This window comes from Colossoma macropomum, unplaced genomic scaffold, assembly GCF_904425465.1.
Source record: "Colossoma macropomum unplaced genomic scaffold, Colossoma_macropomum, whole genome shotgun sequence".
NCBI lineage: Eukaryota > Metazoa > Chordata > Actinopteri > Characiformes > Serrasalmidae > Colossoma > Colossoma macropomum.
The window spans coordinates 20,483,217-20,497,320 of NW_023494810.1; the positions used below are offsets into that span (position 1 = coordinate 20,483,217).

The 14,104-nt window shown below is 36.4% G+C and overlaps 1 protein-coding gene across 1 annotated transcript in view; it reads right to left on the bottom strand.

The window, feature by feature from the left end:
• Positions 1-2,685: 2,685 nt before the first annotated feature.
• The window catches only part of cntn2 (contactin 2), a 48,003-nt gene continuing 36,584 nt past the window's right edge, over positions 2,686-14,104 (bottom strand). The window contains exons 16-23 of the mRNA XM_036559748.1: positions 13,686-13,835; positions 12,720-12,790; positions 12,114-12,348; positions 10,351-10,466; positions 8,409-8,595; positions 7,633-7,745; positions 6,805-6,973; positions 2,686-5,698 (exon numbers count right to left, since the gene is read on the bottom strand). Of these exons, the coding sequence (XP_036415641.1) occupies positions 5,586-5,698; positions 6,805-6,973; positions 7,633-7,745; positions 8,409-8,595; positions 10,351-10,466; positions 12,114-12,348; positions 12,720-12,790; positions 13,686-13,835 (1,154 nt within the window). The 3' untranslated portion in view covers positions 2,686-5,585. The remainder of the gene's footprint in view (positions 5,699-6,804; positions 6,974-7,632; positions 7,746-8,408; positions 8,596-10,350; positions 10,467-12,113; positions 12,349-12,719; positions 12,791-13,685; positions 13,836-14,104) is intronic.

The following is a 14,104-nucleotide window of genomic DNA, read 5'->3' on the forward strand; positions in this document are numbered from 1 at the left end:
ATGATTTTGACTTAATTACTCTGTTAATCATGATACATAACTTCTGGGGCCCAAAATTGAAACATACATTTGCTTATACATAGCCCTTACAAACCATAAAATGTTAATTTTATGCACAATAATAAAAGGATAGCTTTCACATTTTCACACCTTTCTGAAATGTGCACACCTATTAATTTATTTTTTTTAAATGTTTTAACTTCTACTTAATTCAATCATTGGGATGTAAACAAATCAGTAGTTTGATGTGATATGATGCATTGTAGAGAAATTTACTTGGAATTTCTTTACACACTGTAAAATAATGATTCAGTGTTTTAAATTAAAAAGCTAGTAACAGTTGACTTTAAATGAACCTAAAGTAATACATTAACAGTATGTAAAACAGATATTTGTTCTGTTAACTTTGTATTAGAAATTCAATAAACTCAAAATTTAAGCCAGATTTGTAACGTTTTTAAGTTAAAACATCAATTCATTTTTTATGGTGATGGTGATGGGAACCAGGCGTTGTGATTTCTAAACTGAAAGTCATTTGCTGTCTAGGTTTTGATCAGGTTAAAAGACAGGAAATATAACAAACTGTAAAATGATTATTATATTTACACATACAGCACTGGGGATATCCCAGTCAATAAAGAAGTATCAGCTATCTCAACAAACCATTACGGTTAACCTCCTTCCAAAAATAAATATGTATACAGCTTATTATGGATGTGAGGCTTTTAAGAGTTTGACTGAACCTTGGGGCAGCAGTCTAAAGTGGTGTAAACCTAGTAATAGTAATAGGCAATCGATTGTTAAATTATAAATCTACTTGTTAATTCATGGTGTGTTTGGTGTGTATGGTTGTAATTCCTGACAAATGAGATCAACAGCTGTGATGTACAGTCATTTTTTAGGAGAGAGAAAATAGAGAAAAGAGTGGGGAAACTGCCAATGGCTTCATTATTTGACTTGAAGGGGCACTTGAGACAGACTTGGAAAACACTTCTGATGACATATCTTGAAGGTGGGAGGAACTTTTGAAAAACTACAGGTGCTTTGAGGTGGCTTTTGGGAAACCATATAAGAGGTGCTGGAGGTGGTCACTGGTGCTGCCTATGTGTTTGGAATGTTTTTTCTGCTAGCTGACGAATTCAGAAGGAAAATTATAAAAAAAAAAATGCATATTAGGCCAAAAAAACGTAAAACGCCTCTTAAACCCTGTAACTGTCAAATGGAGTTGTATGTAAAAGTTTGGACACCCTTGGTCAAATGATATTTCGTTGATTTTCTAAATGAAAATAACACATTTACAGAGAACGCACTTCTGCATGGTTTAACGCACAATTACTGTTTACTTGAATTTAACATATTGAAGAAAAAAATAAAACAAAATGTGGCTAGTGCAAAAAAAACGTTTATTTATGTTTGTTTTATGTTAAACTTATCAAATAAACAGAAATTGTGCTGTAAAATTTGCAGTAAAATGCCATATCCATGTTTGCTCCCTGTAGAAGATGTATCATTTTTGCTTAGAAACAAAACATCAATAAAACGTAATTTGACCAGGGGTGTTCAAACTTTTACATACAACTGTAAGTCATAGTTTGCCAGCTATTACAGTATTTTAAATATAAACACCTCTGGACCGTGTCCAGTGGACTGCAACCCTCCACGTCACTCAAATATAGCCTTTTGCGGTAAGTCTGTAAGAAAAGTCTGATACGGCAGCTATTGTTTTATAAGGTATCATAAAAATGTAATATGATTGTCATGAGAATTGCTGTTTGTGAATTTTGACTCCAAGACTGGACCAACTCTTTCACTTTTGTGATCTGCTAAGAACATACTTTTTCATTGCTGAACTATCGACTCTTTATGTTAACAGGCTTAGGGTAATGGAAATGCTGATTACAAAAAATAAAAAATAAAGCAGCTACTATAATGTACTATAAATTAAAACAGCTGAATTTTTATTTTTTAAATCAACTTTAAATCAAGTTAATGAGTGCAAAGAATAGAGTCCGAGTAAAAAAGGAATGATTTTACAAGGCTATTGAGGCTGAATTTATCCGAATAAGTTGAATGACATATTTTCTTTTCTACTCAGTTAGATGATCACTACAATACTCCTGATTGAACAGAAGTGTGTCCTCTACTTCCGTTTACAGAAGTGCAATGCTGTGTCACAGTCAGTGACCACCCTTCATTTATGTCATGTCCTGTTGGTCATTACATTTTAACGAACAGAGTTATTCATTTTTTAGTTGAAACATTAACTCATTTTTCACAGCACAGTAGTCGTGATGGGAACGAGGTGTTGTGATGTTCTTTCTCAGTAACAGCTTCCTGACAGTTAGGCCTTCTTTCAGACCCATAGCACTGAGAACTTCTCACAGTGGAAGGATGGACAGAAACACTTGTGGATTTTTTCAGATCTGAAGCAGGAGTGGAGCTTGAGTTTCTCTTCTCACTTAAAAACAGGCCTACCAGGTCTTGCACGGCTGTTAAGAGTCCCATCTTTTATTTTTTTCCAACATCAGTTTGGACATTTTTTCACTTTTTCCATTTCTTTTGCAAGTGGATTATCTTATATCTAATCATTCCACCTGAAAATTAAATGAAGGAAGGGTGATCTCTGAACTACATGCTGTACTTAAACAGAATTTTGCTTAATATCAAATACAGAGACACAATTTCTTCAAATACAATCAAAATGTGTTTATTGAAGAATATGTACAAGTCCCATTTGGTAGGCTCATTCACTTCACATTGGACAGGCTCAACCGGACATTGACAGAGGTTCAAAGGGACAACTCAACCTGCGCTCGATGATACTGAACTGACCAGTCAAAAGATTCCTGACATTTCCTTAGAAAAATGACACGTTTGAGGAAGCTGCCCCTTTTTACTGATCTGTGACCAGATGTCTTGTGTAACTGCAAGAATTATAGGTGGATGAAAATGATGCTGGATCAGCAGCAAAGGTTCAGCTTCTGTGTAATGCTATGGCAACACAAAAAGAATGAGTTATACATGAGGCTTACTGAACATACTGGGCTCTGATAACCTTGAGAGCAGGTTTTCTTTTTGCAATTTCGAAAAGCACAATATTCACACACAGCATCACTGAAAGCTTCTCAAATCTTACAATACTTGCTTCCAGTAGTCTTGCAGATGGTTTGCCCTGAACAGTAACAGGTTTGGGAGTAAAGAGTCATTATTCAGTAGGAAGAAGGTTGAGGAAGTCTGCAGATGAATGTCCATGGAAGATTATAATAAATTAATCAATAGTTGACAGATATTAACAAACACAGTGACCTGAGGCACCTGCATCACATTAGAGAGAAGTTGCTTTAAAGTGTTTCTATATTATGCCTAGATGAAGAGTTTTATGTATCAGTGCATGTGGTGAAATTCTACATTGCTGAATTGCTAACACATAATGCTCCTCTACATTGCAACTAAAACATTTCTAAATTCTTTGTATATAGTGAGTCATAGTTTTACAGTTAAACAACATTTTTTGGTAAATTTTAGTTTGAATAAATACCACGGGATAAGCTAAATAACTAGAAAACAATACTGTGTTTGGGGTTGAGGTCAGATAAAGAGAACTAATCTGTCCTGTTCCTTCAGTGTTTAAACAGAAAACAAAAATAACCTACATAATTCAATTACACTATAAAAACAAGTGATGCAGAGAACTGACATCATGCAAATGTGTTCATCAATTCCATGTGAATAAAATATATTACACCAACGCAGTTTTGTCTTTCACTTTTGGCAATAATTGTGTTGATATATTTTGCTCTTGTGGCATTAATGTAGACATTGAATGAGATAAATTCATTGCATGACTTTTCAGTGCATAAACAGGGTGTAGAGGGCTTTTGACACTTTTAACACTGCCTACATTGAGGTTTACAGCAAGTGTGCCAACAGCTCATACTCTTATTTAATGTAATATCTGAAATTCTGAGAAATGACAAAGCCTAATGTGAGAAGATTGTCTTTGTTATGTTAATGCAAAACACATCTAGACACTAATAATACTGTACAGGCAAAAGAAGCTGCAGATTAGGGCTGTTTGATTCCAGAAATTCTGGAGTTGACTTTGATTCCGATTCCAAGTGATAGGGATCGATGGAGTCAATTCTAAGAGCTGAGTCTACACAATAATATTCTTAATTAACAAAACTGATGTTGTACTTTGTACAGCATGTCTAGACAATGACAGCAGGATATGTCATACTCCATGCGCATTTGGGTGCGGTCAAACTTGAACGTCACTGTGTGGAATCTGAGAGTCGAAGGCTTTGGAGTCGACTCTTGGTTCCCAAATGGAATCAAAGGATCAACACTTTGGGATCAACTCCCAGCCCTACTGCAGTTAGGAATCATTCTGATTCTTGCCTAATACAAGTTCTGCTGAGGTGTTAATAGATCTAGTATAACTGTGGTGTTCCACATGCAGATAAACCACGAATCAACCAAAAGCTTATGGCCTTTAGTTGCGAATCTTCCACCACAACTAGGCTGTATGCATGTAAAACTGAATACTGCACAAACAAGAGAGAAAAGAAACCAGAGCCATAAATAACACCTTGGTGGGGTGGGGTGGTAAAGCAGAGTGCACTGTAACCCACTGCACTGTATCTTCCTTTTTGACCCTTTAACAAGTTTTGTGGCAAAAGTGTAATTTACAGTCAATGATCTACATGACGCTGTTGCATAACACAAAAAGAAAAATGGCAAGATAACACACAAAGATGATTATAAATACAGAACCCTGATAACTGAAGATAACTTTGTAAGCCTTATCTTCTTTATTACTGAACATTAATAATCAACTTTTGTTTCTCCACAGTGTCGATGGCAACTGTTATCTCCAAACAGCCCGACATATACATACACACACACACACTTACACAGTTGATGCTGTTGGGTTTGGTTTTTACAACGTTTAAGAAGTCGACAGACACAAAACACCGTAAACAAATAACTATTTTAGCAAAATAATAAAAAGGTAAACTTTCATTTGGATCCTCGTTTAGATTCACCTCGATTCAATCCTCATGCTGCCATACTGTAGCAACTTATAAAAAAGTTTTTTTTTTCTACTACATTAGTGTGGCATAGGAATACCACCATTAACATATTCCAGCACTGTATGTACATCTATAAAACAAACAGAGTACAGTGAGATCTTGACCATATCGGATCTGTTAAAGTCTATGCGCCTGTTATGAGTTGAAATTATGGTTGAATTTGAGAACCTAGTACCAAATTCTGAATAATCACTGCCCATTTCCAATTAACCAAGAAATGTGCTGATTTTCATATAAGGCGAGGTTTACAACACAATCAAATAGTCAGCCCTCCTTACATCCCACAATGACCAGTAGTCTTTGTTAAAAAATGTATTTTTTTATACAAAAGAATAAAACAACTGTCATTCACTGTCTTTATTACCAAAATCCCAGCCACCCTAACTTTCCCAATCAAAGACCCCAATGCCCAAGGCTCCACCCCTCCTGGAGAGTAATCATCCAATATCTATGGCGTATTAGTGGGAAAAAGAAATTTACATTGGCTGATCACAGTAGCAATAAACCAATTAGAGTTAGGACCGCTGTGGTTGACACCAGGACTGATGTGCAGGAGGATTTGGAAATGCCTGCACTGTTGTTCTGAACCATCATTCCAGTTCCTGTGGAACAAACAAAATGCCGTTAACTGTTCCTGTCACTCTTTTCCACTTGTGTTGCTTATTTAGGGCTGTCACTATTGATAATATAAATAATCAAGTAACCTGACAGTTATTCTGACAATTTTTTTAATGGACCATATCATGGAAAAGCATATTTGCCTTATTTTTTTTAAATAAGAGCTTGATGTAGCATATAGACACTGTTAAAGTTTTACAAGATATTTACATATATCTGCCTATTCAACCTACAGCAGTTTAACTTCACCCATACAGACTGACGTTATAAGGAGTGTTTCAGCCCAGACTGCTTTTTGAATTAAGCACAACACAGAGCAGCCAATCAGAACAGAGCTTATTTACATATATCAATCTTAAAAGTAACAAAACAGCCTGTTTAATTCTCAGGGATAAAGCGATAAAAAGAAGTTTTTGGTAAATAAACCAAGCAAACATTATAAGTGTATAAAATACAAGAAACATATAGGCTATGGCCCCTTTTAAGGGCCAGATGACAAAAATGGACTTAACCACAACAAATCTTGCATAGCCTTTCAAATATTCCAAAAAAAAAAAACACATAAACTAGGAGGCCTTTAAACAGGCCATGTCATAGAAAATCAAATTTTCTTTGAAATAAGCACATGGAAAGACTGTTCACTCCCCAGTTCATATGGTACACATAAGGAAATTAAACTGCTGCAAAAAAAAACCGGTCATAAATGGACCTCAGAGGGAAAAACTAAATACAAGAAAAACATAAGATACAGCCGCTTATAAAAGACATACATGATAGATAAATAAATAAACATATAAAAAAAAGTATGAATATGAAATAGGCATGTCTATCAGGCTCACTATGAGAGAAACACAGGAGAATAAAACATGTATTACGCTAATCACACCAGTTCATCAAAATAATACATCTGATTTGTTTTTTAACCAAGTATGCAATTTTAATTAATCGTGACAGCCCTAAAAAAGTTCTTCTCAAAGCAGCATGTCCGCTGATTACATGATTATTAAATATCCTATTATTATGAAGTTTCATTGTGTGTGACCACTGAGCACATCCACTCTATTTTTTCCAGTCATCACCACTGACATACCTGAATCTCGAGATACTATGATCTCGTGAGCTGCCCCGTCACCTCCCTCTCCCCAAGAGCGGATCTCCAGAACCACATAGCCGTTGTCTTTGGGTAGGGGGAGATTGACTGACGTCTTTCCTTTGTCCAGAACTTTTAGAGCTGACTGTCCCTCATGCTTGTAAAGGACCTAGAGGAATAATGATAAAGTGAAACTCACAAATTCTGCTCTAAATTGTAGGCAAAAAAGAAAAGAAAAATCTATCAGCAGTAATGTTTTTGGGTCGAAACTGATAAGATGCTAAGATAAGTACAGATAGTGCTGCTTTTTCATACCAAGCCTTATCTGATGAAACTGCTCAGTTTCATTTCAAGCCTGTCCAATTCAGTGCGTCTCATATGAATCAATCACCAAAGTGGTACATGACATGTTCTGACAGGTATTCTACAGAAGAAGATTAAAGACAACGCTGAGCATAAAATAAGAGAGATGGGTAGTCAAGACCCACTACGTCACCATCTACAGAGCTTTGAAGGCTGTGTACTTTTCAGTGGTCTATCATCAAAGACAAACTGGAGCTTGTGAGTGGATCTTTCAAGGAAGGAGTCACCAGGTACATTTCCTGTACACGTTTGATCACATGAAACTGCCTATTTATTAAAGGATATCTTACATGCATGACATGAAGGATACAGTTGCTTGGCTTAAGGGAGTCTTTTCAAAAGAACTGATGGCAGGAGTATGTATTCTACACAGTCTTATGATGCAAAATATGACCCAATATGGACAAAAATGCAAGCAAACATCTATGACATCTGAAGTTTCAAATGTCCTTGAGTGTCACTTACTTTGTAGCCCTGGACGGTTGACTCATTGTCCATAGATTTAACATGATCCCACCTCACTGTTACCCAAGAACCATCCGTCTTCCATGAAACGTTCCCTGGAGGGCGATTAGGAGCTGAAAATGAAAAGACGTACAAAGTAAAACCATCAAGTTATGCATTGCTCACACTGTTCTCAATGACAAGGTAACTTCCATGGGAAATCATGGCCCCACTGAAGGAGCATTTAAAACTTTTAATGGTGTGTATAGATACATGTGAAGTTACAAATCACTCCACTTTTCTAATAACCAGTTTTTTCAAGTCAGGTTTTTAGTTCAGGTATTTAAATGACACTACTCAGTAGGGGCGCAGGAAAAACTCGATTCTTAGATGCATCGCGATGCGGACGTGAACGATTCTGAATCGATTCACAAATGTCAAAAATCGATTTTCTAAATGTTTAATTTATAACGTAATGTTGATGGAATGCAAAAGGCGGAACTGGAAGTGTGGAAGTGCAGCGCCCAGACAGTCTGTGGCGGCACATAACAAAAACACAAGTGGATGAGTGAGAAATCCAACCGGCTCCCTCTGCATTAAAGCCAGGTTAGGTCAGGAGTCACAACACAAATGTTAAGAAGAGACATTTTGCCTTTCAACAAAGTCAAACCACGTTGGGGGCCACAACATTTAATGTCCAGTATGTGTTAATGTCGTAGTATGGGCTAAAAATATAAACGAGGGCGCAGATATACTTCCAGCCCAGTCATACGCATGGACATGAGCAATGCACTTACGGGGCTTCTTGGTGATTACGGTGGTTCGCGGCGAGGGTGGGCCTGTGCCAGCACTGTTATAAGCCAGAACAGTGACATGATAGAGGGTGTTGGGTCTTAACCCAGAAACCCGAGCTGTGCTCTCCAACCCAGCTGTCCGCACACGATCTGCTGCTGCTTCTCTCTCGTGTTGCCGCCAGTACCGAATCTAGGAATAAAGGGACAGCACAACATCAGAAGTGTAGTGCAGCCTTCACTTGATATTCCACATGAATAAAACATATCACCATGAACATAAGCAAACTGAAAGACAAAATTGTAAATTTTTAATATGGAAATGATGTCAATACAAACCCCAACAGAACTATGCAGTAATTTATTTTTTTTAATACTGATAGAAAGGGTGATGGTAAGCCTTTCCCCAGTCATATTATCCTTATCTTGTATACTTTGCTTTACTTTCAAAAAGCCACTCTAGCATAAGTGACACTCATTAAGCAGAGATGAAAAACCTTTCAGAAATGGATATTCTTTTCATTAGACTTCAGCCCCCAAACACAGTCTGAAACATGTATTTTTCAAAAGAAAATCACAGATTTCTGAAAATCAAGACTCTGAAAATATGAAAATCAAGATTCTGTTGACAGGCTGACAGATGTATCAGATGTTTGTCAGTGGATGATGCACAATTTTCTACAACTAAATCAAACAAAAACTGAAATACTGATTCTTGGTACTAAAATTCAGAGAAAGCAGCTTTGTGAGAAACTACAGGCTCTTTTGCATTGTATACCAAACCTGAAGTACAAAACCTGGGTGTATGTATTCTACCTCTCTTTTTGTATTTATCTTTTTTAATTTTTAGTTGTATAATTTTTAATTGTTATTGCTTTAGATCACTTAAATTAATACTGTTAAAGTTAACAGTATTAATTTAGGTGATCTAAAGCAATTTAACAGTAACAATACTAGAACTACCATGCTATGCACCTTAGGTATTATATGACAAGAGAGCAGGCATTATATACAATGGGGTCCAAAAGTAAGAGACTACAATGAAAATCTGGGATTTTCAGATTTTACTTTAAATAATTATTTAAATAATTATTATATAAAGCTAGAAATAAAAAATGAACAACATTCAACATTTTTGAACAAAGAAAAGTTATGACAAGGAAAATGAAGAATAAATATTCTGCATTATTTCTAGGTCACTATTAAGATTTAAGCAAATATGGGACATTGACTATGCTAAGGCCTTCATATAGAAGGGTCTTTTTAATCTTATCTCTTCTATTGAAGCATGTATTAGGAGGTGGATTTGATCTACTTATCAGTGGCTTGTTTAACTTGCAGCAATTGTTCAACTTGTCATTAAAGCAAAGACACATACCAAGTACTAAGAAATTCTGTGTATTTCAAACGTTCCACTTTTTCATTCAAATTGTTATGCTGGTAACAGAATTTGTATTAATTTAAAAAATAATGCAGAAAACAGAAGTATTTTCACCAGATTTTGGTCCCCAGTGTCAAATATTATACCATCTTACATATTAGCTTCTGAGCTAGTGTCAACTTAATCCAAGCAGTAGTTAATAATGTTGTGCAACTAATGCTTTATTATTAACAAGACAATGTTCACTTCAGGTCATGTAGCAGCCATTACTTCATTTATTTGTCTGCTCAGCACAGATAAACACATGCTGACTGTCAAAAGAAACAATTACAATAAAGTAACAAAAACCTTTTATATGCCCAGTGCTTGAGCTGCCAAGTCAATAGACCAACAGGCAACACTATGGACCGTTGTTAACACCGAAGCAATCTCACACTAATCTCTCATAAACTGCGGTTCTTTCGTTTCTTCTTGGCTTCCGCATTTATCAGCTGAAGATGGCATGACTATTTCTAGGGCATAAATGACTGAATGTGTAAGTATAAATAAAGAGGTGTATATTCAGACCTCATAGCCACGCAGTATTCCGTTGGTGCTTAAATGCTGGACTGGTTCCCAAGACACCTGGATCTCGAAGGCTGTTACAGCTGTGGCATTAATCTTGCGGGGGGACACTGTGGGCTCTGAATGAGACAGAATTAGAGATTCTTTTTTCACCATCTTTATTTAACCACTTCCAGGACTGACCTCTAGTGGTTATACAGAAAACATCAAGCTAATCAAAACCAGATGCATTCAGCAAACATTGATACTTTGCATTGAGGTTTTACATTTAAGTGTTAAGTATTAAGGACATTTACATGTGGCATTATAGTCCATAATGTAAAAACAAACCTGTGGACAGGCTGGCTGCAACTTAGTGCTGTATACAGTACAGTTTATTAAGTACACCTACCTTGTACCTTGTACCACTGGTTATCAGATACATGTGGGTGCACTTGGTAGGTTTACAATTACTAACTGCAGTTCATCTGTTGCTCTATAATATGCATAAGGGACCACCACAGGACCCTATTGTTTGGGTAGTGGACTATTCCCAGCACAGCAGTGACACCAACATGGTGGTAGTATGTTACGTTTGTGTTTCGTGCTGGTAGAAGAGTATCAAGTGCAGCACACAAAAAAATGATTGTGTTTTAACTTAAAAAAGTTTGTAACCTGGTCCTGTATTCACAAAGCTTCTCAGAGTAGGACTGCTGATCTAGGGTCTCCTTCTGTCAGTAAAGTCATAGGAAATAAGAAAATAATCTGCTTCAAATAGGCCATCTTTGCCTTACAAATTTGAGTTTATTGAACTTCTAAAAGTAAGTTAATAGAACAAAAATATGTGTTTTACATTGTGTTACTGATTATTTGAAGTTCAATGAACTAAAACTAACCGGGTTAGTCAACCAGGTAACAATAAATAATTTTACTGTGTAGCACTGCAGGGGTTTTTGAACACTGTGCCTGTTTTTTTCACCATACAGTGCAGTAGGTTGTAAATCCTTGATTAAGCATTTTGAAGTAACTTCCTCTGCCAAGTGTGACACACCATACCTGAGTACCCATGTTTGATTACCCTTCTCATTGTAGTACCAAGCATGCCAAGCCAGAAAGGATGGGTGGTGAAAACCACTGATTGGTCAATCATCACACAATTTCACATGGTGTCACTGTCAAATGTCAAAAAAAACAAACAAAAAATATAGCCAGCCAGAATTACTGCAAGACATACATCAGAGCTCCTCCATTGCTGCTACTTTTATTTGTGTTAACACTAGATTTGTGTAAGAAATCATGTGACCGCACAAGCTAAAGAGAACTCTGCCTACTTTCATGGTTCTGTTATGTGATGGGAAACAGAGACACAGCTACTCGATCAGTATGGGTAGAGTTCAGATCTCTAATACTGTATTGTATCGTACTGCCCAGTTGTAAAAACACCATTACTGGCCACTTAATTAGACACACCTACTTGGTTGGTACGTCTTGTGGGTGTACAGTTGGAGAGTGTATCTCATCGTTTTTCATGCCAAATTTGCATTAGTCATTCTCTGGCCTTTCACCTGTTTTCAGCCTATGACTACAGAACCACAGTTGGTTGAATATTTTCATTGGTGGACTACTCTGAATCCAACAGTGACAATGAGGCATTTAAAAACCCTAGCAGAACTGTTATGCCTGATACACTTGCACCAGTGGGATGCACTGACATGCCACTACTGTGTTGGTGTCACTGCAGTGCTGAGAATCAAAGCTTTCTCAGCCAGCATCCTTGAGGTTCTTACCTTCTTCTGCAGAGTGCACCACAGCTATCTGACTGAATGGGCCTTCGCCTTTGCTGTTGTAGGCTTTGATTTTGACCTCAAAGGGGCAGTATGGTGAAAGGCTTTGGTTGCTGTAGACATATCGTGATGACTCCGCATTGGGCACGCGAACCACAGTCCACGATGGAGTCTCCAGCTTCCGGAACCACAGGATGTAGCCAAAGCCGTCTCCGTTCTGATATTCCCTTGCCATGGGCTACATATCACATTCAGGAAAGAAAAACAAACATTTTACTTATTGCAGTTACCATAACAAAACCTCATAACTCTTTTTCCTCATCCTTTGAAAATGTCAGCTGCCATTTACAATGTTGTGCATGATGTGTGGACATACTGAATTTTTTTTGATGAAAATGAAGAGCTTCCATTAACAGATGTTAAGTTACAAAGGTTCTTCTCCTATAAAGTTACAATTTCAAAGTTTTCTTATGACAGCTACATTATGTAATACAATCAGTAAATATATTAACATGTATAAATACATCTATTTTCTGAAATCAGAATGACACAAAAAGTACTATAGCATATAAAATTTAAAACTATAGGTGGATGCGAGAGCATGCTTACTGTCCATGTTATGATGAGCTCATTGCGGTCTCCTCCTCCTCCTCCAAGGCCACTGGGTGCCACTGTAGGAGCTAAAACACCCAAAGATACACAACACTTATTTCAAGAGACACAACCACATCACTTCACAGCAAGCTTAGTCTTAAGGCTGTCACTGATTACATTAGTAATCAAGTAATCGAGTAAACAGGGCTTTCAGTCTGATCAATAAAAAATGGACCTAAATGAACAAAAACAAATCATGCATAGTCTTTAAAAAATATTTCAAAACAAGGTAGTCTATAAAAAAGTTACATAAAAAAGATGCTAAAAATGCATATATAATCATAGGTTTAGGTGTTACTAGACAAACTATGTGTTTTGTACATATTTGAAGCGATACTAAGTTAAAACATCCTCTACAGAGAACACATTTACTGCTTATTTGCTAAATTTATCATTTTAGAAAAAAATAAAACAGAAAATGTATCCTGCGCTGAGGTTTATATGTTATGTATTCCTTCATATTTTATGTATTCCGATATAACTCATACAGAATAAATAAAATGTAAATAAATAGAAATTGCGCACTAAAATTTGCAGAAAAGTTAAGCCATATTTAAGTTTATTCCCTGCAGACAGTGTTAACTGTAGATTAGGAACAATTTCTTACTTTAAGAGAGATTAGTAGGCGATTTTATCATCATGCTAGTTACCCACTAACAGCTGTCAATTCATTGAGAATAATAAGGTAATTTTAGGTAATTTTAATTATAATTTTACCGTTTAATTATAATTTTACCATATAATTTTTTTAATCAAGTAATAGAGACTGAGAGATCGTGACAGTACTGACAGCACAGTCTTGAACCTAAACTACGGGGACACTGAAAATCTCCTTAGTTCAAAACTAAGCTTAATCTGTTTCTAGACAACAAGCCTAAGTGTGCTGTAATGTGTATGATTAAAGCAGAGCGTTTCTCTGACCTGCCTGTTTGGTGCGAATGGATTGTGATGGCATGCTGGGTTCTCCACTGCCCAGAATGTTGCTGGCAATGACCTGGAACTCGTAATCCATCCAGGGCCGCAAGTCAATCACACGGGCAGATTCAGCGTTGCCCTCGATGTTAACAGGGTCTTGATAGGCCGTTGCATAATGAATGAACATCTGGTTATTATTAAATTTACTGAACATGATGTTCTTTGAAAGACAAATTAAAAGCAACAGCTAGCACCAGTAGAGTAGTCTGTAGTAGTAGTAGTGTTACTGTCGTTTTGCTACACTATTTAAATGTAATTACATAATTACAGAAATAATTACATATTTATGAAATAAGCACATTTACATTTAAATTATATTCTGATGTTTTGATAAGAAATTCTTTTCACCAAAACAAGACTGTATA